The sequence below is a fragment of the Brassica napus genome, chromosome C3, assembly GCF_020379485.1.
Source record: "Brassica napus cultivar Da-Ae chromosome C3, Da-Ae, whole genome shotgun sequence".
In the NCBI taxonomy this organism is placed as follows: domain Eukaryota; kingdom Viridiplantae; phylum Streptophyta; class Magnoliopsida; order Brassicales; family Brassicaceae; genus Brassica; species Brassica napus.
In genome coordinates this window covers 709,834-734,076 of record NC_063446.1, presented here as the reverse complement: position 1 = coordinate 734,076, position 24,243 = coordinate 709,834, and the positions used below count along the sequence as shown (strand labels likewise).

The following is a 24,243-nucleotide window of genomic DNA, read 5'->3' as shown; positions in this document are numbered from 1 at the left end:
TTCAACAGATTTATATCTTTGACCAAATAATAATTAATTTGACTCCACATATCTTACATCTCAGATTCAGAAAGTTGGATGTTGGGTGCGATTGGTAGTGGTTGTAGGTGTTGTCCACGACTTTATTTATTTATACATCACTAAATTCACAACAATCAAACTTTAATAAAAATTTCAAAATCACAATTCTTGAAATAACATACAGTTGTACAAGTGCTCTGTAAAGCCAAAAATTCAGAGCAAATTTTTGGTGTTTTCTATAAAATTCTAAAACATTAAAATCTAAATCCACAACAAAAAATCTACAGATTTTTTTCTACAGGAAAATTTTTAAAGCTACATCTATTACCAATCGGACCCAAATTATTGAATTTTCTTCCTAAATAAGGCGTGCATAATAAATAAATATAATCTACTCCATTAACCACATATGTTATTAGAAAAGATTGAATTATATAACTTCTATAACTAAAACATAGAACTATATTTCTAAAAGATAGATTTTTTTTGACAAAGAAACATAGAATTTTATTACTCACAAACATATTATATTTTATAAACAATTCTAATATATGAAGTCCTATATATATACATTTTTGAATATTCATTGAAATGTGATCTACAAAACATAATATTTCTATAATTATAAATAAATTTTAATTTTATTAATAAAATTATTATTATGTAAAGTATCCCTTTAAGATTAAACATTTGATGATTTTACTGCATATCATGCGGATCTTATTTAAATAAAAATGTGTATTTGTTATTCTTTTCTTAAAAATACTTATTACTTTTGTTTGAAAAAGACTAAAAACAACGAAGACACTGTAAACGCAAAAGAAAACTACTGTATTTTAGCACTGAAGTCCACAGATATTACATCTCACCTGCATTGATGAATTATATTGGACTTCTTCCTATATATATAGTTAAGACATTCATTTAAAACCATTCCAATCATTAAGTACCGGACAAATAAATCAATTTGGGATACAAAGGCAAGCGCCCTCATAAACACCAGCATAACGATTGCAGATAACGTGATTGTTTGGTGGGCATCCATTACGAACACAGTCACGGACTCCTGTACATATGTTTCCAATAAGAAGGTCACAAGTACACCTGCGGTTTTTACATACTGGATGTGTATATCCTCTGCAACCACGAGGATCACAGTCTTCAGGTTTGTTACACTGATATCGACCTTCACTCTTCATTATCATGCCTGTATGTATAAACCAGATCAGATTATACCAGATGATCGTCATTCCGTTCGGTTTGTCTTTATGAATAAGAAACCTGAACTACTGGGGCATATTTTTGCGACTTATACTTCATCAGAGGAAAGAGGACTGAAAAAGAGCAAAATATTCATTTTCTTTGTTTATGATTCATCTAAAATATACAGATTCATCTATTTTCTCTGGTCATGATTTGGAGCAATAGAATATTGCAACTAAAATTATGGAAACACACATTGATATTTATATATATATATAAATAACTAAATTACAAAATACACGTAAAGAAATGACAAAGTTTTGGAAAACTTACATGAAGAAATTAGAAGCAGAACAAAGAAAATTATTGTTAGTTTTTCCATTTTATAATTCTCTTCTGCTTCAATGATTTTCCTTTTGGAGGGATTCAAGATATGTTTATATGTTTTTGGTCATCTTTGTAACGGAAATAACTTTTAATGGTACTATTAACTTAAGGTATTGATCTGATTTTAAGGTAATTATGGAAACGGATATTCATCAAAGAAATCTATTTGGTACAAAGCTATTTAAGTACTGTAGAATATTTTATTCAAAGTAGTATATATCACTTCTCATAAGCGAAAATTATGTAAATAAAATGAACATGATTATTCAATATTCTTTTTTCGGAAATTTACAGATATTTCAACAAACGAAAATGTGAAACTTCACTCAAATGATCAAATCAATCAGTTTATAACACTACCAGACATCGGTTCTTGTAAACCGAAATCGTCTGAAGTAACAGTAACTGGAACCGAGCGGTTATGTTGATACTCTTCATCATCATCTTCTTGATCTACTTCATGTTCTGATTTAGAGCAATTATACATCTCCTTCTCAGGTATGTCGAGCTGTACACTCTCAGGTAGCTTTGTGTTATGGTTCCCTATAGACATTTCCAAATTCTCTCTTCTAAGAGCATCAGCATTAGTGAACCCCATCAAAGGGGTTCACAAAGTATTTTTTTTATTATTATTTTTTTTCTGTTTGATTTTTGTTTTTTAAAAAAAAATATTTTATTAATCGGACTAATCGCGGACCGTCACGTGTCGTGGGGCCCGCGCTACAGTGATGATCCGGGTTCAGTGCAGTGAACTCCCAAGAGACAGGTTCATTGCTTTTGTTTATTTTAATATTTTTTTTTTCGAAAACTGTGTGAACTCCCCATGGAGTTCCCTGATGCTGATGCTCTAACAACGTTCGACACTATACCATTGCTCGTTCTCTCAGGCTGTAGAAAATCACCTTCAGTAACTGTTATGCTTGAAGTGTTTGCAGCTGGAGAACTGGGGCTGCTACTAAATCCTCTAGTCAATGCAATGTCGACATCAAGACTCTGAACGAAATCAATGAACTTATTAGGAGAAGCTGTTCTCATCAAAGGTCCACCAGTTCTTGTCCAAGAACTCAACTCCACGCTCTCCGTTTCACTATCACTCAAGTTCCTGCCCGAAGACGCGTGCAGATTACTCTCAGCGACCAAGTCATCAAGAGAACCAGTCGAGTTCTCTCTGGAGATGACGTTCCAAGATGGGGTTCTTCTAGAAGCATTGAACCTTGTGGTTGAAGCCAAACCGTGATGAGACCAGGCTGCTCTCTCGGCGCTTCTCTTGAGCCTACGCATATGGTTGAGGACAGCTCCTCTCTTTGTGTTGAGTCGTTCAGTTTACAAGTGGAAACACACAAAACGGAGCTGTGTTCGGGATTATGATTCCTATTTTGGTTATGATATAAAACATTTTGTTGAGGAGACTTCTTTTTATATAAGCTCTGATATGATAAAAAGCTATAATAATGGCGGCAACGGCAGATGATAATATTCTTCTTTAGTTGTTTCTTTTTTCTGACTTTCGGTTTATTCGTTTATACCTTTATACCTTCCTTCACGAAGGGGCTACTGTAGAATCTAAGTTTTAAAATGTGAAAAGGAGTCTTTTGCTTGTCTTTTTGAAGTTCTTTTATATTTTCTTGGCTTGTTTGACAAATCATACTTTTCGTGTCTTTTTGCAGATTGTTTTTAAAACTTCTTCCATTCATACATTTCATCCCCTACATTTTTCTTTATTGTTCTAGACGTCCTCACGAGTTTCTTTAGCCCCAAGGTATTAGCTTCTGTCTTTCATATTACTACATACATTATTCAAGTCATGTGTACTAACCGACTGGAGAAGAGAACAAACACTTACTTTTGGGCTTTGATGTCTGTTTGAAGATTTGTTGGCCGTTTGTTCGGCTCTGATGTCTGTTTGCAGTATTATACGTAAGATACTGCGTAACACATTAACTTGCTTCTTGTTGGCGGTTAACAGTGATTTAACCTGGAACCGTGATTAGAAAAAACCTGTGTGGATTAAGTTGTCGAACAAAATTGTTTGGAAAAAGTAATTACTTTTATATTGTATCAAAAGATAGTAATGGTAGCCAAATAAATTATTAAGACATAATCTATTAATCTAATGATATTAGTATATTACTTTTAATTAATGTCCACAATTATGTAATATCATAAGATTGAAAGTCATACACTTCAAGTCATGGTCCAATAAATACAAAATGAAACTCTATCTATAGGATACAATTTAAATTAGGATTATTCTTTAGTAAAACTAGATATACAAGTTGATATATACATCATTATTTCGTAAGTAAAAAAGGTATAATAATAATTGATAACAACCAAAATAATGTTTAAAATATAGAAAATCTAGTAAAAATAATTGATAACATCCAAAATAATCTTTAAAATATAGAAAATAATCTAAATGTGATTACTGTTCTTTCAATTATTGACTGCATTCGTGATTATTTTTGAACAGACAGATTTGTAAAAGCAAACTTTTTTTTTTTTTTTTGATAATCCAGGGTTCCCCGCTTCGCGGGTCATTCCCTGGGCCCGGTCAGGCAGCGGGCCAGCTTCACCCGGGAGATTTTTCCCTGAGCCCGAAGGCCCAGTACCCACTTTAGTGACAGGGATGAGCAGTTCGCCTCCGGCTGGCGTCGAACCCGGAAGCATGACAATTGGCCCCCAAGGCTCTAACCAGTAGAGCTGACTCATCCCGTCAAAAAATTAAAACAATGTGGAGTTTATTTATGTATATATACATGTATTCATTCATATACGAAAGTTTATACAAATATGAGGGAAAATCTAGTATTTTTCCTGATCGTCTTCATCTCAATCCACAGAATAGACTCTATCCTACTCTTTAGGCATTTTAACATTGATATTCAAAATAAACTTGCAGCTAACCAAACACTAATGGTCTATTGTAGAGACAAAAATACATTATCCGAAGTTGGATTTCTTCGCTTCAAGACCGTACTGGAAGTTAAATTCATAATCTACCCAAAAACTTTGATATGGTGCAACTTATGGAAGGTATAATTTGCTATAATTTATATTTTTTGTTCATTAGATTTGTCTTTTTTTTTTAAAGCAAGACTTGTCTTTTTTTTCCATAATTACCTTAAAAAAAAAAAAAAAAGCAAGACTTGTCTATTTTCAATAATCCAAACTTATAATATTTAGACTATTTTATAACGCTATATATATATATATATATATATATTATGTTATTCCATATATACACACATATATATATTTATGCAGGGACCTGATTATGTGCATCATATACGATTTACTGCATTTATTGGGACTGAGGATTTCATACATGACTTATGTGGGGGTATGAAGCCTAATGTGTGTTTCTGGCAAGTGCAAGATGACGGAGTATGGTTACGTCATAATCCAAGCGGTACCCTTACGCTTATGCATGAATGGGGTGATAAAGTTTGACCTATGAATTTATTTTTTATTTTCTAATATGTTGTCATTATTTATCGAGATTTCTTATTACATTAACTATAATAAACGTAAAATATATTAAGGAAAATTTATGTTTAGATTAAAGATAAAAGTGAGTTTTTTTATCAACGGATAAAAGTGAGTCTAAAAATTAATATGTGTGTAGTAAAGTTGTTTTGTTTATTTATCATTTCACAATTGGCTATTGTTTTAGTTTATGAAAAGAAACCTGAACTATTGGGGCATGTTTTTGTAATTATATTTAGTCAAAGGAGGTGGGAGGTGAAGAGGAAGAAAAACAAAATGTAACTAGTAACACTCATTTTCTTTGTTATTGTCTTAATTTATTGCTTAATTTTCATAAGTTTCATCATTTTTATCTGGTCGTTGTGTCTACAAAAAAAGACTATCTTCGATCAAAAGAATATTTGCAAATAAACGCTAAATTAGGTCAAAGAAACATGTATTGATTAATATTTACATATATAATTAATTATTTAACGCCTAAAACGAAATGACAAATTTTTGGAAAACTTACATGAAGAAACTAGAAGAAGAATGAAGAAAATGATTGTTTTTTTTTTCCATACATTTTTATGGAAATTGTTGAAACGGATATTGGTCAAATCAGTATATTTAGTATCTATGACCAAATATGAATCCATATGTTCCATCTCAGATTCAGAAAAGGTTGGACCAATATTTAGCTACTAGGTTAAGAGTCGCGCCTTGCGTGGAATGAACATTATATATATAAATTATTTTATATATTTATGACATATTATGAAATAATAATTAAATTGGTGCGAACATATAAATAAATTTTATAAATCGAAAAAATATTTCTTCTATTTGATATAATATATAATTAAATTTAAATGATAGTAACTTATATATATGTGGTATATTTTAAGATTAATATTTATTAGATGATGCTTTTTGCTCATATTTTTTTATCATTTGTATCTGTTATAGTAAAAACTCTAAATCAGTGATAACAAAAATTTAATTGTGGGATTAATGGTTTTAAGTAATTTATAATATTTAAAAAAATTAGTTGTCAATATTTTTTCAAATTTTTTATCAAAAAAATGTTCAAATTAAATTTCAAAATTAAGATCTTTATGTATTTTTATATGCCATATAGTTTAATTTAAAATGATACATATATTTATATATCTTTTATTTTTGAGACTTATTAAATGAGACTTTCAACTTATATTATTTTTTAATTATTTGTATCATGTCATAACAAAAGTTTTAAATCATAGATCACAAAATTTGAATGTGAAACTTTTAACAGTTTTAGTAATTTACACTCGTTTTTAAAAATTCAAAATATAATATATAAATATTTTTTTTTAATTTTTATTATATAGTTATTATGATTGTTTAATTTATTTTAATAGCTTAAAATTAAACAAATATAATTATAATACACACTTATTTTTATCAAATCTTTATTATTCAAAATCATTAATTGTCATATATACTTTAGCCACATTAGGCAATTCCGTAATCTTATTTAAGGAAATAATGAAGCACATTAATAATGTATTTATTGTGGTTTAATAAAAAACTTATTATATATTTAAATGGACCAACGTATTTTTCTAATGATTCTAAGAATCATTCTATAGATGACACGTGGTTACAAAAAAATGTTGCAATACTTCTCAAATAATATATAGGAGATTTACAAATAAATCTTAATTTTAATAATATGAATTATAATTATGTAAATTATCAATTTAAAATTAAATAATTTATGATTTTAATTTACTGCATATCATGCGGATCTTATTTAAAATACAATATGTATTTATTATTCGTTTTCTTTAAAAACACGTATTACTTTTTTTTTGAAAAAAACTAAGGTCCGAATTGAAACATGCGGAACGTGCAGTTGTAATAGTAAGAAAAATATTTAGCAGTATATGTAAATGTTTTTATTATTGTTAAGTATGGTACGGTGCGGGCTGTTGGAACATTCGGAGCCTAAAAACAATTACCCCTCTCTAAAGGCAAAAGAAAATTATTTTAACACTGACGTCCACAGATGTTACATCTCACATGCATTGATGGATTTTGAACTATGTTGGACTTCTTCCTATATAATTAATACATACATTTAAAACCATCGTATCATTAGATACCGGACAAATAAATCCTATTATATAGTTAATACATACATTTAAAACCATCGTATCATTAGGTTCCGGACAAATAAATCAATTTGGGAATTGGGATACAAAGGCAAACGCCCTCATAAACGCCAGCATGACGATTACAAATAACGTGATTGTTTGGTGGGCATCCATTACGAACACAGTCACGGACTCCTGTACATAAGTCGCCAATAAGAGCACCCTGGCCACAAGTACACTTGCGGTTTTTACATACTAGGTGACTATATACTCTGCAACCACGAGGATCACAGTCTTCAGGTTTGTTACATTGAAATCCACCTTCACTCTTCATTATGCCTGTGTTTTTAAACCAAAACCAATATCAAATTCAAATCAGATTAAACCAGATGATTGTCATCAGTTAAGTTTGTCATTATGAATAAGAGACCTGAACTACTGGGGCAAATTTTTTGGTGTACCTATGTTTTATTAAAGGAAGGTGGGCTGGAAAAGAAAAGAAAAATGTAACTAGTAATACTCATTTTCTTTGTTCTTCTCTTATTAGCTTCTTGCTCAATTTTCATAGATACCACATTTTGTTAAGTATAGTATACTATCTAAAATATTCACAATTTCGTCAATTTTCTCATGTCATGGTTTCTAAGAAGAAATACTATCTTGGATCAATAGAATATTGCAACTGAAATTATAGAAACAGACATTTATGTTATATGTGTATATATATATATATATATATAATTAAAGTATAAAACACCCGTAAAGAAATGACAGAGTTTTAGAAAACTTACACGAAGAAATTAGGAGAAGAACGACGAAAATGATTGTTATTTTTTCCATTCTATTTCTTCTTTTTTTTCTTCAAAGTTCTCTTTTATTTAATTCTGGAGTGGCGTGTTTATATAAGGTTTTGGTCATCTTTGTAAAGAAAGTTTTTCAATGATATTGATCAAATCTTAAGAAGGTATTGATCTGATTTTAAGATACTTATGGAAAGTTGGAAACAGATATTGATCAAATAAATATATTTGGTTATATATATTGAAACGGATATTGATCAAATTGTTCATATCCTACACTATAAGCTAACTTAATACGGATATTGATTAAATCAATATAATTGGTAACTTAATTGACGGAGTAACATAATTTCAACGGACTAATATCTTTGACCAAAAGATAATCAACACGTAAAATGAGAACTAAAAACTTATTTCGGTAGCAGAAATAAGATTTCTACCAAAACAAATATAATTTTATTACAAACATAGAATTCTATTACTCAAAGCCCACATATCAGTTCTCTGTAAACAAAAAGTTCTAATCATAAAACGCTAATTAAGTACTGTAGAATATTTTATATCACTCACTTCTCATAAGCTAAAATTATGTAAATAAATTGAACATGATTATTCAATATTCTTTTTTCCGGAAATCTACAGATATATTTCAACACAATAAATGAATAGGTGACACTCCATTCAAATACCAGACACCGGTTCTTGTAAACCTGAATCGTCTGAAGATACAGTAACCGACCCGTTATGTTGGTATTCTTCATCATTCATCCACTTCATGTTCTGATTCAGAGCAATTATCCATCTCCTTCTCAGGTATGTCAAGCTGCACACTCTCCGGCAGCTCAGTGTTCTGGTTCTCGACAGACATTCCCAAGTCTTCTCTTCTAACAACGTTCAACACAATACCGTTACTCGTTCTCTCAGGCTGTAGAAAATCACCTTCAGTAACCGTTATGCTTGAAGTGTTTGCCGCGGGAGAACTGGGGCTGCTACTAAACCCTCTGGCCAATGCAATGTCGACATCAAGACTCTGAACAAAATCAATGAACTTATTAGCAGAAGCTGTTCTCATCAAAGGCCCACCAGTTCTTGTCCAGGAACTCAACTCCACGCTCTCCGTTTCACTATCACTCAAGTTCCTGAGATTACAGTCGGCGACTAGTTCATCAAGAGAACCAGTAGAGTTCTCTCTTGCAATAACGTTCCAAGAAGGGATTCTTTTAGAAGCATTGAACCTAGTGGTTGAAGCCAAACCGTGATGAGACGAAGCGGCTCTCTCGGCACTTCTCTTGAGCCTACGCATATGGTTAAGGACAGCTACACACTCATCAAGCGCAAGCTCGATCCCGCAGTTTGCTTTAATGGCTGAAAGCTTCTCCCCATGCACCTCTTCCTTTAGCCGCTTTCTGAAGCTCTCTAAGTGTATAATCTTTGAATACTGAGCAAAGTGCACATTACAACTGTTACATCACATTCCCACTCTTGACAAAGAGCTTTGCGAGTCCCAGTGGAAAGGCAAGCCCACTGTGTGGTTAATCTCAAAACCTTGCTGCAGATGCAATCAAGAAAGACAAATAACGGTTATAACAAAGTGCACAGCTAGGAAGTCATACCAAGCAATTTAAAGCAAAATCACAATTTCATAAACACCATCAGCAATTTCAAAATCACAAACCAAACTTCCGAAAAAAATGCAATTCAAATTATATACATAAAACAAACAAGTCCAATGCATAAATCTAGTGAAATAACAAAAACACCACAAAGTGTCTGAGATGCACAAAAATCTCTCCCAAGTAAAACAACAATTCAATCACAATTGAACAAGGAATTATCAATGTAATCAACAAATATCAAAAACAAACCACACAAAAATGGACAAAAATTTGTCAAAACAGAAGGAAGACAAACAAATCACAGTTCAAGGCAAACAGAAAGCTCAAATTACCAAATGCACCGTCCAACCAAATGCTTCAAAAATGCCAAACAAATGCAAATGTAGTGACAATGCAAAAACCAAAACAACAAAACTGCAGCAACAAGCACTAAAATGCAACAACGGACCAAGTGCATAAAAAATGTAATGCAACAAATGCTAAAAGTGCGTGCAAAATCCAAGTTGCACTTGCAAAAAACCATTGCAAACATGCATTCATCACAAAACTGGCAACAAACATATGCATCAACGGCACCAAACCGCAAAGTTCAAACAAAACAGCCACGCAAACCATTGAAGAACAACAAATGCAAAATGCAGATGCCAAATGCAAGAAGCAATGAAGCCAATTCAAAGTCATTCACATCACCAAAGCACAGGCATCAATGCTGCCATGTTCAATCGGGCAAAAACCGTAGCCAAGAATGACTGCTTTCAATGCAACAATCACTGCAAATGCATTTCCAATCATATTGTTTAAAAACACGTAAAGTGCGCATGCAAATTTCACAAATGCTTGAACCAACAAAAAAAAATGAAGTGCAACAAAAACGAATGCATGCAGCTCAAGCAATGCTTCAATCAAATAAATGGCTAGCTAATTGAAAGCCAAAAGTGAACAGTGCAAACAAAACAAATTTTAAGGCACACAGAACATGAACTAAAGCAAACACTCATAGGACAATTGGGCAAAGTTCGCAAGTTCTCACTCAACCAGCATGCTAAATCAGATCATGATTAAGCACTCTGCATGCAATGATGCCTCCCAAGCCAACAAAACCTCTTGATCCTTGTTTAGCCGCTTTCTGAAGCTCTACGTGAGTAGGGTTTTGTATAATCTTTGAGTATGAGCAAGAGTGGCATTCATTACAACTGTTACAAACCACCTCCCACTCTTGAGCAAAGAGCTTTGCGAGTCCACGGAGTGGAAAGCCAAGCTCTAGTATCTGGTTGCATCTATGTTTAACCTCCATCTCCACTAGATGCGCAAGCTACAAAGACAAGACAAGTATAACGGTTATAACTAAGCTTGGTCACATTTATCTGGAAGCTAGGAATGAACTATACCGAACAGAAATTTAAAGACCAAAATTGAACCGAATTTCATAAATAACCGAACCGATCATATATTATCTATAGAACCAAAAATCTAAAAACAAACCGAACCGATAACCTAATGGATACCAAAAAAATTGAAAATTCAAATTATATACATAAAAGTATTAACTATATTTAGTTTTTAAATAACCATATATCATAAAATACTATTTATAAACCGAATTACCCAAAAAAAATTGAGTTACCTGAATATTTATTTTGTCCGAAATATTAAAAATGAACTAACTTACCTAATATTTTTATTTGAACAACCGGAATTATCAGATGTCATTAACATATATTATGTGAAATTACCCACAAAAATGGAACCAGTTTTTTTTGTAAAAATATTAGTCGATTCCCGATATTACTATTCGGACTAAAAACCAAAATAGCTGAACAAAAGCCAAATCAAATTTTGTAAATACTCAAACGGTTCCTAATTTTCTAAAACCAAAAATACCCGAACCAAACTGAACCGAAAACCGAACGCCATGCCTAGTTAATTATAACAAAGATCGACCAAAACTGAGTAAAGTATGAGACATATACATACCTTGGCAGCGAATCTACCACCATAAGCTCGAACCAAATCCTTTATACGCAGCAACGGAGCAATGTGAGGATTAGCTTGGCTCACAATAAAATGATTAACATTAAACAGCTCCTTAAGCTGCATCATCGGCAAATCAACCTCCAAGCTACCATCTCTCCACCTGCGTGCAGACGGTTCAGTAGTACCTTCTTCAGGATCCAAATTAAAAGGTGGATGATACGGCACAATCTCTCCACTTCTATCTTTAGCCATCAGCTCCTGAGCCTCAAAGAGACCAGGAAAGGCGCAAGAAGCAGTCACCGCGCTCCATATAACAACATGAGGCGAAGTCAAATAGTTAAGACACCGTGGCGGCTCGTGCTTCCTCGGGGAGCAAACCGTTATCCCAAGTATCCTCCCCGTTAGATCATAAGCCTCTTGGAACGTGAGGTTGCACGTGAGGCTCCTAAGCATGCACTGCAGCTGTCTGATATCGTGTAACGCCCCTTGCGTCATGACACGTTTCACGATCGTGAAAACGCCTCCGAGCTGGTCAAAGAACTGTAAGGACTGCAGAGAGTTCTCGAAGAAGCCTTGCAGCTCGGGCCAGGACCTCGAGGCAACGACCGAGCAGATTATCGAGCCGACGCTAGAGCCAGCGATGATCCGAGGCAAGAGCTTGTGCTCGACAAGAGTCTTGACCACTCCTACGTGAAACGCCCCGAGAGAGGCACCGCCGCTTAGAAGCAGAGCCGTTCTACCAAAGGCGTGGCGCGTCTCGTGCATAAAAGAAAGCTTCTCATCTAAAGAAAGATCCTCTGAGGAGTCAGAGTTGTTACAAACCATTCTCAGCTGAGTAGAGACCTCGTCTATATACTCTTTGATAAGCCTAGGAACCTGGAGCCTTCCTTTGTGAAGCTCAGAGTTACACATGTTACCGAGGTTCCTCACGAGATCGGCTCTCATGCAGAACATGATGTCTCTGAGGGAACCTTCTTGGCGACGGTGGAGAAGCTCGTTGAGCTTGTTCTTAACCAGCTCTTCGTCGTAAAGATCAGACTCGTTTAACGTCTTCGAAGTTGTTGTTGTCTCCTTCTCCAGCATCTTAGCGGCGTGAGACCATTCCTCGTAAGTCAGAGCCGCGCGCATCATGTTCCTCCAGAACTTTCTTCGGTAAGCCATCTCTGACTTTATCTTCACGTTCGTGTAACGTTTTAGCGCGAAGGCGATGACTGTGACGACGGCTAAGATCCCTTGCGGGTTTTGCCGGGGGTGGAACCACGACACGAAGGGTGTAATAACCAGCTTTAATGTACGGAACCAATGGAGGAAGAAGCGAAAGAGATCGCGTCTGAGCTGTGTTATTGACTTGCAGAACAAGACTCTGAAGGCGATGGTTCGACCAATGATGGATGTTGGTCCGATTGAGAAGGGATCTACATTGGCTTCGTTGCTTATACGATCCATTAGAAACTGCAAATGTAACAAAAGTCAGAAACTTGACGATGAAGAGAAACAGAGTGTCGACAGAAACAGAGTATTATTGGAATCTTAAATCAAGTCTGAAACTTTTTTGTTTACCCAGATTTTGAATATCAATGAATCTATGAAGACGAGATCATGAACCCAGAAAATAACGAAATTACCTGAATCGAGAAGCAAGAGGAAACGTAAAACAGAGGACTTTACTTGGGAACAGAGAAGCAATCAGAAACAGAGGAGGGAAAGAGAGAGAAAGAATAATTAAATCATGGATTGCATAAGGAATCGCGACGAGATAAGAGAGAGAGATAATGGTGACGCTGACGCAAGCTCGGACACTGCCGAGATATGGCAGATCACGAGTCACGACAGCTTCTTTTTTTTTTTTTTTGTTCTGTTCTGTTCTTTTTTTTTGTTTGTTCTGTTCTTTTTTTTTGTTTGTTCTGTTCTTCAGCACTTTTTTGGATCAACGTGAGAGAGAGACGACAAGAAAAATAAGATTTACGCGAGAAAACAGCATAGTGTTGTCGTTTGAATAGGCCAAACAACATGTAGTTTAAGAAAACTGACAGATTCTTTTATATGGACGCCGAGTTTTTTTTTTTGTTTTCTTCTCTAAACGCTGCGTTTTACAACAAATTACTAATGTGGGATCAAGCAAACGCTGATTGGGAAATATTCGTGTCATTTCTAATTATAGACATTCCATTACTGTTTTAAAATTAGGATGAACAAACGATTTGTTAAGTTATTGAACGTGTAATGCAAGAGCATACGGTAACAGCAAATATCCCAGCTCTTATCTTCTAAACAAATATTAAAGTTTTATCATCAAGGGCTAGTTTATAACATAGCGTTAAAGTTTATATACAACCAAAACCCAAACCATTTTGTCCTTTGAACAAACTCAAGACTTTTCTTGTATAATATATCTATGATCTATCTGTTATATTCTTCTTAGTATTCAGATTCAGGTATGCTATCTAACACAGGTCTCCACCCTCCATTACATTCAAGATTATCATCATCATCATCATCAGTATGCAAAACTTGTTTCTCAAGAGTCTGGTACATCATCTCATGGACCGACCCTCCTTGAAGCAGCTTCTCCAACTCTTGCTTACGCACAACGATCTTCATTCTCACAACACTCACGCTTTTGTTGTCATCTCTGTTGCTCTTGCTTTCATCAGTATCACCATGATGTTGTTCATCTTCTTCACTTGGTAATCTTTCTTCTTGTTTCACCTCAGGATCAGCAAACGTCACTTTCTTGGTCTTTTTCTTGTTTATTGTTGTTGGTAGGAGGTAGTAGAGACGACCAGAGAGAAGCATAGCATCAGGCGGAAGATGACAACTAGTATTGTTGTCGAAGACAGAATGGCCAGAGAACTGAGTAAGGATGTGATGAACACAAATGGGTTTTCTATATTCAAGTACCTTCCCATCATTTCTCACTATCTTTATCAATTTCTTCTCCATTACTAAACAGTTTCCCATCTTCTTCTTCTTTCTTTGCACTTTTTTATTTTGTGTTTGTTGTTGTTTGCTTGGAGATTTGTGTTTGTATATTTATAAGAGTTTTGGAGTTTTCGTTTAGTGCCCCCGGTTGGCGGTTAGTGCCATATCAGGTAGACCCCGGTTTGATTCTTCCATCTTTTCCTTTTTGTTACTTTTATGGTGGGTGGGGTGGTGTGGTCGGGGTGGTGCATTTTGTTCATTGTTCTATGTATCCTCTATGTGATTTTTCCTTCTTTATGAAAACATATTTCGGTTGGTGGTCCACAAATACAAGATTATGGTATCGCAGCTAATGTATATGTTTAGCAATGTGATCCCAAGTTGTACTGTATTTGATAAAATGTTCGGGTGTTAATTTTCTTTTTCATCATGACCTCATGTGTAACAAAAGATGTCAGCCAAAAATAAGACTATAACGATGATGAACACACTTGGACACTGAATCTACATGTTACAATTTCAACCATTGAACCATAATTAATTTATACATAATTATGTTTGTCTATATATTGTTGCATGTCCGTATTTAATTTTACCCTCTAAATTCGTAGTAATCTAACTATCGTATCGAATTAAGGATATCAATTGATATTTGTGTGTCTTGGTATTTTTTTATTATCGAAAAACATGAAATAATATTCCAACTTTCGTATCGAATTAAGGATATCAATTGATATTTGTGTCTTGTATTTTTTTTTAGAACATGATATAATATTCGTCTCTCAGAAATACGGTAGAAATGAGTAGAGGTAAAACTAGAGGATGAGAAGTAAATTTGTGGTCAACGCAAACCATTTAAATGGTATATACGTGATGGGTGGGTGTGGGTCAGTGGGTACTGGGAGTATAAGAACTATCAAATGTTTGTGCCAAAGTGGATTCACTTTCATCTTATGTATTACTAGTAATGTTCAAGGTCAACTGTCGATTAGCAATAAACGCACACAGTAAAATAATGCGGTATTGACATGATAATGTATGTTCTAGCATATTGTAGGGCTTTCTCATAATGACGGATATACAAATTTGTTGTATATAAGGAATTAGAAACCAAAAAACTATACGTTTTCCACAATAAAAAAATTTCATCTAATAAATTATATGAGTCATAGGGAGTTAGTTCTACCTAAAGATCACATTCCAAACCAGCTCTCTTGTTGAACTTATCTAGTTAAGAAATTATTTTGGAATATAGAATGGTAAAATGTTATGTTACATGAAAACAAAAAATTATCATTCAAAGTATAGACATCAAACGCTTATAATTAGTGTGACAATTAACCATAGCTTAACGTTATAAACTTGATAAAATAAGCATGCCATTGAATTTTGCTCAAGGCATCGAGTACGTTTCCTGTGTTATAGTGGTGGTGGCAGAAAAAAATTGTTTACGGTATCTCAATGGCTGGAATTATTTTTGGAAAACTTTAACCAAAAGCGCTAAACATAAACATGTCACTAAAGAATCAGAGATTCTTTTTTCATTCTCTTTGGAAAAATACAAAGAGCCCTTTCGTGATCCCAAGTGACGAAGGAAAAAGGAATTTAGATTTCTCAGTCTTGAGTTCCCATGCTTTTGGTCGGCTCACGTGCTACCCTCCACCAAATCTACTTACGTCACGTGAGTAGCCCTCTGTTGTTGGTACTTGGTAGGCGCCGTCCAAAGACCTCTTTTTCGTTAGAGACGATCTCAGAAGGCGTGAACACAAATATAGGCCCATTAATAGTTCGAAGCCTATATCTTAATGAAGATATACAACATTTTTATTGGGACTGGGAGTTTCATACATGACATGTGTGGGAGTAGAAAGCCTAAATGTGTGTTTATGCCAAGTGCAAGACGGCGGAGTATGGCTGTATGCGTCATAATCCAACCAGTGCCCTTAGGTTTGTGTATAAATGGGGCCATAAAGTCTGACCCATATATTTATTTTTTCTTTACTAAAAATGTTGTCATTATTTACCAAGAGATGTTATTACATAAAAATCTATAATAAAATTAAGTTATTTTAATGAGAACTTATGTTTAAAATCAAGATTAATTGTAAGTCTAAAAATTAGTTTATGTAGTAAAGTTGTTTCATTTTTTTCAAAAACTATAACAATTTGGCTATCGCAACCAAAACACTAGTTCGTACCTTCACACACGTAGTTGATTATACGATTATGCCAATGCCTGCATGAATCATTAAATAAACAAATTGATTCTTATAATTTTATCTCATCTTTAGATTTCTTTTTTTTATTAGTTGGATTACTACAATTTTTTGTAGATAATTAAAGACATACATCTAGAACTATTCCAGTCATTGTAGACCACTAAATCAACTTTGGGACACAAGTGCAGTGGCCAATCTTGCATTTTACTTGATTCTTTGGTGGACACCCATCAGGAATACAGTCACCATCTCCTTTACAATTACCGCCAATAAAAGAACCATGGTCACAAGTACACATGTGGTTTTGACATATTACACCTGAATATACTCTGCTGCCCTTGCAACCACGAGGATCACAGTCCTCAACTTTGTTACATCGAGATTGACCTTCACTCCTCATTATCATGCCTTTGTACCAAGAATTAAATTTAAGTCAAACCAAACCAGATGATTGTGTACCTCTATTAAGTTAAAGGAGAGGGAGGTGAAGAAGAAAAACAAATTGTAACTAGTAATAATCATTTCAATGTTCTTCCCTTAATTTCTTGCTTAATTTTCATAATTCACTTTTTGATGTAGTATAAAAATTGCACCTAAAACAGTTACAAATTTCATCATTTTTCTCTGGTAGTTGTTCGATTAATATAATATTGCAACTAAAAGGCAAATCTAGATTAAATAAACATGTACAAATTTTCACATATATATTTAATTATTTAACGCCTGAAAAGAAATGACAAAGTTGTGGAATACTTACATGAAGAGATTAGGAGAAGAACAACGAAAATGATTGTAATTTTCTCCATTTCTAAGCTTTCTTTCATTGTGAGGGTGATTAGAAACGTATTTATATACGATTTTGGTCACTTTTGTAATGGAAATAACTTTAATTTATATCTTTGACCAAATTTAAAAAAAATTACTTCTTTTTTTACTTCACATACTTCAGAAAAGTTGGATTTTATATAATTTTCTTCCGAAATAAGACTATACATAATAGATACATAATCTCCTGTACATTAAAAGAGATGCACTTCTAAAAAGAAACCTTTTTAAAAAAATTGTATTCACAAGTTTGCTACTGTGAAGTGTCATGTGAAGTGGCATCATGGAGATTTTTTTTTTCAAAAAAAGAACCTAACGTGTCATAAGGAGAATGCTTCTCAAATATTAATCGTACAACATAATGTATTCACGTAATAATTTTCTTAATCAGTTCATTTTTAGTTCATGCATCTTAACATTTGTATTAGTGAATTGAAGTTTTTTTTTTACAGCGTGAATTGAAGTTATTTATGTGTTGAATAATATCATTCTTGAAAGAAAGAAATAACAAAATCATTAAAATTCACATCAGTTAAAATGCTGGAATGAAAAAGTTTTTAGAAATCGAAAGTTCCGTACCTTTCCGAACTTGGTCATGATTGAGGCTTATGTACACGAATACAACAAATAATTGTGATTATTTATGAATTAAGAAAACTGAGGTGAAAAATACCACACAGATCTCTAATTTAGCCAAATATTGATTTTATTTACAGAATTTTCATATTATACCAAGAATTAGAAACATAATTAGATTGCTGAAAAAAATAAGAAATCAAAAAAGCTTTAAGAGAAAAAAGAAAATTTGCGAAATCGATTAAAAACAGATTTTTCACTCGATTGTATCGTGTTTTTATTATATTTACCAAGATTTTTTTAAATAAAAAAGTACACGCTATTAGTTATATATCACGTAAATTTTACAATATGTTCAACAATATTGACACGATGTCCAACCATTTTGATTAATATTTTTAAAATATGGTCAGATAATTATGTATGTGAAATAACCTCAGAATATTTGTTATACATTTTATTTTATTTTGCTTTATATTAATGGAAGAAAGTATATATAGGTAAAATATTTGGATCCGAAGAACCGAACGAACCGAACATGATTTGAAAGTAATATTAAACACAAACTAAAACCGATTAAGACTCAGATGTATCTACAATTTTAATATTCAAATAACCAGATCTGAATCCAATTCATTTACGTCTAAATCACAATTATATATTTAAATATATTAGTTATTTCAAATTTTATACTTATCTATCAGATATTAATAAATAAATATGAAGATATCTAAAGATAGGCCCATTAATTGTTAGGGACGATCTCAGTAGGCTTAAGGCCCAAAGATAGGCCCATTAATTGTTAAGATCAGAACTCGCAGCAGTAACGACATCACATCCCTCAAGTTCATCAGCGAGAAGAGAGAATCGAATCGATGGCGGGGATGCTTGCGAACAGTGTCCTCCTCCCTCAACCTTCGATTTTCCTTCCCGTTTCTTCTTCTCGAAGCAGCAGATCAATCCGAAAAACCCCCCTAGTCATGGTCAAAGCCTCCTCCAAACCTTCCGACTCTGTCTCAGCGTCCACCAAATCCAAATCCAGCGACGCTGTGTTCACTGCTCCTCCCGGTTTCAAGCCTCCCGAGCCGAAACGCTTCGCCGTTAAACCGGGAAAGCTCTTAGATGTACTGGGTGCTGCAATCGGAGTGCTTCTCCGACTCGGCACTGGCGTTTTCGTTTCTGGGTAAAGAAGTTGTTTCCTTTTCTCTCTTGAAATGAGTGATGGTTTCAGATGATTTGATCTGAGCAGGTACTCTGCTTCTTTCGTGTCTAAGGATGCGATTCCAGCTGATCAGTATGCGTTGCGAATTGGGGGTAATCGTGATCAAAGTTCCAACCTTTCTATCACTCTCTGTTTCTCTTCTTCTAGTTAAAGCTGTGGACTTTTTTATTCAGATGGGCTTGTGATGGTTATCTTAAATGTTGGTTGATGCTATGTGTAGGGATCACGGTGAAGGAAACCTCAAAGCTTGGGCCTCGTCCTGAGAAACCCATTGAGATATATGAGTTTGAAGGGTATGTATGTATATGCTCTATTGATGATTGTATGTGTTGTGTTTAGTTTATTCATTTAGACTGTTTTGGCTTCTATTATCTCTTGGTTATTGAATGAATATTTTATTTTTCATCTGTTTCCGGTATTCGAATTAAAGCTGTCCCTTTTGCCGTAAGGTAACAGTGACACTATCTTCTTCTACTTAATCGGTGTTATTAGCCTAAAATTCTGAAGATTTGGTTTTACTTAAAACTTTTGCTTGGTACCATGAATCATTATATTCTTGATGTATTGCAACAACTTAGGGTAAGTCTACTAATGTTGAGAGGTTGCAGGTTAGGGAAATGGTTACAGTGTTGGATCTTGATATTCTCTACTTTCCTTGCCCAAGAGGGAGTCCCAATTTCCGCCCTATGGTTAACCAGATGGGTGGCAAACAACAGTTTCCTTACATGGTTTGCCTTCTTTATCCTAAGATTTTTTTCATTTTCCCACCAAAGCCATCATTGAAAGTAGTTGTCTTTGCCCTGTTATGTCCTTCTTTGCTTTGAGTTGAATTCATGATGTGGTTCAAGAATACATTTATGAAAACATAAGTCTCTTTTTTGCTTATGAACTCTTGAAAAATCTTAGAATTCATTTTCACTGTTTAAACTTATGGCATAAACAGAAACTTATATGTGTTGTCTTGACACCACTTTACTCAGTAAAAGTGATTTTTTAATGTTCAGTGTTTAATTATACGATGTTCTCTTTTAATTATAGGTTGATCCAAATACGGGAGTGTCCATGTATGAATCAGATGGAATCATCAAATATCTGTCCGAGAAATATGGTTGGTTTCTGCTTCCCAATGGCTTTTTGACAATATTATCATCTTTTCATTATTATTACTATTCAAGTACTAATGTTTTTTTTCTCTAATGTTTGGTTAAACTTTTTCAGGAGATGGAACAGTTCCTTTAAGTCTGTCACTTGGTCCTTTAACGGTTAGTTTCTTTGCACAATTTGCCGATTATTTTCCTATTGCTTCGAAATTCAAGAGTAATATTAGTATCATCAACCACGTCGATGTTGTAGGCTATAACAGCTGCCTTTGCAACGCTTGGTCGTCTAGGAAAGGTAACAAGAATCTCTATTTGCATTATCTGGCATATATTCTCAAAGACACCAGCAAAATGCGTGAGTTTTTACCATGCAGGGTAACTTGTACACACCAGCAAAACTACCACCTAAGCCACTTGTATTCTGGGCATACGAGGTTTTGGCCTTATCAGTTTTCTTCGATCTTCAAAAAACAAAATCTTATTTAACAAACAATCTCTTTTTGAATTGCTCTGAAGGGTTCTCCGTTTTGCAAGCTTGTACGCGAAGTTCTTGTGGAACTGGAGTTACCACACATTCAACGCAGGTATATCAACAACAACAACATAAAAACTCTTAGAACAGCCACCATCTACTGCTTTATTTTATTTGTTTTAAAGAATCAAAACCAAAGGAACAATAGTCTTTTGTTGATATTAGCTGTCTTTTGTTAATCTTTACCAGTTGTGCTCGTGGTAGCCCCAAACGGCAGGAATTGCTTATGAAAGCTGGTCACTTTCAGGTGGGCTAGAGACATACATATGTGTCTATACAATATAATATACATAGAGAAAGTTGTCAAATGTGAAGAAATCTGTTTGTTTTTCTATGTAAAAAACAGGTGCCTTGCCTGGAAGATCCAAACACTGGAGTAAATATGTTTGAGAGTGCAGAAATCATAGAGTATCTGAAGCAAACTTACGCTGCTTAAAAGTGGATCTTCTTCACTTAAAGTGAATGCGTGAATGGGTAAGCAAACTTATGTTGTTTGGTTCAGGTACTTCCGGTTAATCAACTCAACTCAGTTATATGTAAGTGTAGGGTTTAATGATCAAGAAATGTACCTATACATAAACCAAATGTACTGTGACATGATTATCCAAGGGTTGATATTCTTTTATACAATTTTCAATCAGTTAATATAAATTTTAAAAAACTCATGTGATGGAGAAGGAACTAGAGAGAGTAGCATCATGTGATGTCCGAGTATATGATTACACCCACTAACACATTTGTGGTCCGTTTGTTTAAACTTTAGTTTTGCATGGCTATTTTTGTTTCTTTTCATGTGTCCTTTTGTATATAGATTTTGACAAAATTAGTTAATTAATCATCCATAAATTCGAATCTGAAGTTTCAAAATGTTTTCCCTGTAATTGTTTGTTTAGTTGTTAGTGGTTGTATTGTCGGCTTTTGCACTTTAGTTGCTTGTTGTGGACGGATAATGTTAGTTAATTACTTGTTATGATTACTACTTTTTATCAATATCGCACGTTAAATCAATCATCTTTATATATAAATGGAGCGAAAATAGTTTATATGTTTTATTTTTTTAGTATTCTTGTCCTCAATAGAGTGTTTCTCTTGCTCTCAATAGAGTAATATACATTAGAAAAAGGCCAAGGACGGGTCCTTTCTGTATGATGGCATTATGAATTAGATATGCAATTGATTTTATATATTATCATGATATCATTTCAGTCTTTTTTTAATTTAAAGAGCAATCTATGTCTAGATTTCTATTATTTTAATTTTAAAATAGAATAACCTCCTTTACCCTTAATATAATGTCTCTCAAATATTGTTCCACATAATTTTTTTTGCTTCAACAGTATAAATTTAATTAGGTTATTAGATTAATGTTTAGATATTTATTATTAAGTGGCTATAGTCCCAAGTTCCCAACCAAAGTATAGATAAACAAAAGGGTGGTCAACTATTATAATCTCAATATATAAATTCATATGCACATTGGCACATTGCTAAAAACAATTGGAAAGCGTTAACGGTCGCTTAACGTACAATAATAGACCGTTGCAGTCTGCAATTCCAGGAATCTAGGCAAAGAGAAAAGGTATAAAAAGCTTTACAGGTAAAATTCGAAGACAAAAATATTTTTAGGAGGCAAAATGAAATAAGATAGGAGTTTAATGAGGGCTAGCTAGTAACTTGAAAAGGTTATACGGTAAAAACTAGATAAAACATAAAGATCAGGGTCTTCCGACAAAAGTCTATCGATCCACTTAAAACACTTCCACAATGTCCGTTCGAAAAAATATGACCGTTTGAAAGTAAATAAATTCAGAAATAATAACTCCCTTCCTCTACTTCAATCTCTGTTTCTTCCCTCAGTAAAAAATCGAGAGAGAGATGGGTTGTGTTTCTTCTAAGCTAGTAAAGAAGAAACTAGTAAGAGAGATTCGAGTCAACAATGGCGGCGATCACATTGTCTCTCTTACTTCCACTACTTACGGTCATCTCGATCTCGACCAACGAGCAGAGACGACTTCTCCTAAGTTACAGGAACTCACTAAAGGCGAAGCCTTTGAACCAAGGAGATCTAATGCACAGAGAGATGATCCAGAGATAATCAACACATGGGAGCTTATGAAAGATCTCGAAGATCCGACGAAGATCAGCCCCAAATCTCGCGGAATGTTCGGGAGATCGTGGAAGACTCCGGCGAAGTCGAGCCTGGAGTCTCCGAAGAGGAACGGTAGTAGTAAGAGATTCAGAGGAAAAGAAAACAGAGGAGAGAAACAGAGTCCGAACCAGGTTCCGAAGAGAGGCGTGATGCGTTTGAGTTTCCCTCTCAAATCAGAAGAGCCTTTAGCGGTTACTACGCAGAGGAGGAAGAGTTTCAGTCCAACGTTCGATCCGGAGCTCGTAGCTTCTTACGAGAGAGAGCTCTCTCAGGAGAAGGAGCAGATCAAGATGGTGATAAAAACAGAGGAAAAAAACAGAGGATCGGAGAGGATCCTCGAGAGTTTCCCGGAGAAATGCCCGCCGGGAGGAGAAGACTCGGTGGTGGTCTACACAACGACGTTACGAGGGATAAGGAAGACGTTCGAGGATTGCAATAAGGTGAGATCGGTGCTGGAGTCGCACGAGGTTAGATTCTCGGAGAGAGACGTGTCGATGCACTCTGTTTTCAAGGAGGAGATCAGGGGCATTTCGGGAACGAGGCAGGTGAAAATACCGGCGGTGTTCGTGAAGGGGAGGATGATAGGAAGCGCTGAGGAAGTGATGAGGTTGGAGGAGGAGGGTAGATTGGGAATTTTGCTTGAGTGTATGCCTAAACAGAGGATGGGAGGTGGTTGCTGCTGTGGGTGCGGTGGGATGAGGTTTGTGATGTGTGATGTTTGTAATGGAAGCTGCAAGGTTAGGGATGTTGAGAAGAAGAATAATACTGTTAAGTGTTTGGTGTGTAATGAGAATGGTTTGGTTCTTTGTCCACTTTGCTCTTAGAAGAGCTTTTATTCTTCAATTTTTTTCTAATTTTTATGGTGAAATTGGGGGAAGCTGGAAGAGGATTGACTTGGTTTTGGTTTGTAATGATTTGATTACAGAGTTTTCAAAGTTGGGTTAAGGGTTCTTGGTGTGTGAACAAGTGATGTAATCTATTTTAAGTGTTTGTAAAAGTTCTTTTAATCAAGTATTCAATTTATTTTGTTTAGACCCTTTTAAATACCACCTCAATGGCCTAGTTAGTATTTGACAGACCACATACTT

At 34.3% G+C, this 24,243-nt stretch overlaps 5 protein-coding genes across 5 annotated transcripts; 3 read left to right on the top strand and 2 right to left on the bottom strand.

Annotated features, from left to right (window-relative positions):
- The first annotated feature begins 4,404 nt into the window (after positions 1–4,404).
- Positions 4,405–5,198, top strand: LOC125584032 (S-protein homolog 21-like). The gene is made up of 2 exons (XM_048751785.1): positions 4,405–4,647; positions 4,879–5,198. The coding sequence occupies exons 1-2, from the start codon at positions 4,405–4,407 to the stop codon at positions 5,062–5,064; spliced, it is 429 nt and encodes a 142-aa protein (XP_048607742.1). The 3' UTR covers positions 5,065–5,198.
- A 3,398-nt stretch (positions 5,199–8,596) lies between these two features.
- Positions 8,597–13,974, bottom strand: LOC111204220 (triacylglycerol lipase SDP1). The gene is made up of 6 exons (XM_048751694.1): positions 13,236–13,974; positions 11,611–13,062; positions 10,738–10,948; positions 10,327–10,406; positions 9,501–9,569; positions 8,597–9,458 (listed from the first exon to the last, which is right to left on the bottom strand). The coding sequence occupies exons 2-6, from the start codon at positions 13,054–13,056 to the stop codon at positions 8,781–8,783; spliced, it is 2,484 nt and encodes an 827-aa protein (XP_048607651.1). The 5' UTR covers positions 13,057–13,062; positions 13,236–13,974; the 3' UTR covers positions 8,597–8,780.
- Positions 13,974–14,935, bottom strand: LOC106442996. The gene has a single exon (XM_013884616.3). The coding sequence runs from the start codon at positions 14,569–14,571 to the stop codon at positions 14,029–14,031; it is 543 nt and encodes a 180-aa protein (XP_013740070.2). The 5' UTR covers positions 14,572–14,935; the 3' UTR covers positions 13,974–14,028.
- A 4,040-nt stretch (positions 14,936–18,975) lies between these two features.
- Positions 18,976–21,636, top strand: LOC111204219. Its single transcript, XM_022698459.2, has 12 exons — positions 18,976–19,335; positions 19,402–19,466; positions 19,595–19,667; positions 19,805–19,823; positions 19,983–20,102; positions 20,413–20,482; positions 20,593–20,636; positions 20,728–20,769; positions 20,849–20,908; positions 20,991–21,058; positions 21,196–21,253; positions 21,353–21,636. The coding sequence occupies exons 1-12, from the start codon at positions 19,028–19,030 to the stop codon at positions 21,440–21,442; spliced, it is 1,017 nt and encodes a 338-aa protein (XP_022554180.1). The 5' UTR covers positions 18,976–19,027; the 3' UTR covers positions 21,443–21,636.
- A 796-nt stretch (positions 21,637–22,432) lies between these two features.
- Positions 22,433–24,187, top strand: LOC111204218 (uncharacterized protein At3g28850-like). The gene has a single exon (XM_022698458.2). It carries the CDS (start codon positions 22,882–22,884, stop codon positions 23,977–23,979), a length of 1,098 nt encoding a protein of 365 aa, XP_022554179.1. The 5' UTR covers positions 22,433–22,881; the 3' UTR covers positions 23,980–24,187.
- The last annotated feature ends 56 nt before the right edge of the window (positions 24,188–24,243 follow it).

Coding starts and splice junctions, on each gene's coding strand:
- LOC111204219 (XM_022698459.2), top strand. CDS start 19,028: ATGGCGGGGATGCTTGCGAACAGTGTCCTCCTCCCTCAACCTTCGATT. Junction 20,637..20,727: donor TGTCACTTGGTCCTTTAACG/GTTAGTTTCTTT, acceptor TCGATGTTGTAG/GCTATAACAGCTGCCTTTGC. Junction 21,254..21,352: donor TGAAAGCTGGTCACTTTCAG/GTGGGCTAGAGA, acceptor TGTAAAAAACAG/GTGCCTTGCCTGGAAGATCC.
- LOC111204218 (XM_022698458.2), top strand. CDS start 22,882: ATGGGTTGTGTTTCTTCTAAGCTAGTAAAGAAGAAACTAGTAAGAGAG.
- LOC125584032 (XM_048751785.1), top strand. CDS start 4,405: ATGAGGGAAAATCTAGTATTTTTCCTGATCGTCTTCATCTCAATCCAC. Junction 4,648..4,878: donor TATGGTGCAACTTATGGAAG/GTATAATTTGCT, acceptor ATATTTATGCAG/GGACCTGATTATGTGCATCA.
- LOC111204220 (XM_048751694.1), bottom strand. CDS start 13,056: ATGGATCGTATAAGCAACGAAGCCAATGTAGATCCCTTCTCAATCGGA. Junction 10,407..10,737: donor GGCTAAACAAGGATCAAGAG/GTTTTGTTGGCT, acceptor ATGCATTTGCAG/TGATTGTTGCATTGAAAGCA. Junction 9,459..9,500: donor CGCAAAGCTCTTTGTCAAGA/GTGGGAATGTGA, acceptor CACTTTGCTCAG/TATTCAAAGATTATACACTT.
- LOC106442996 (XM_013884616.3), bottom strand. CDS start 14,571: ATGGGAAACTGTTTAGTAATGGAGAAGAAATTGATAAAGATAGTGAGA.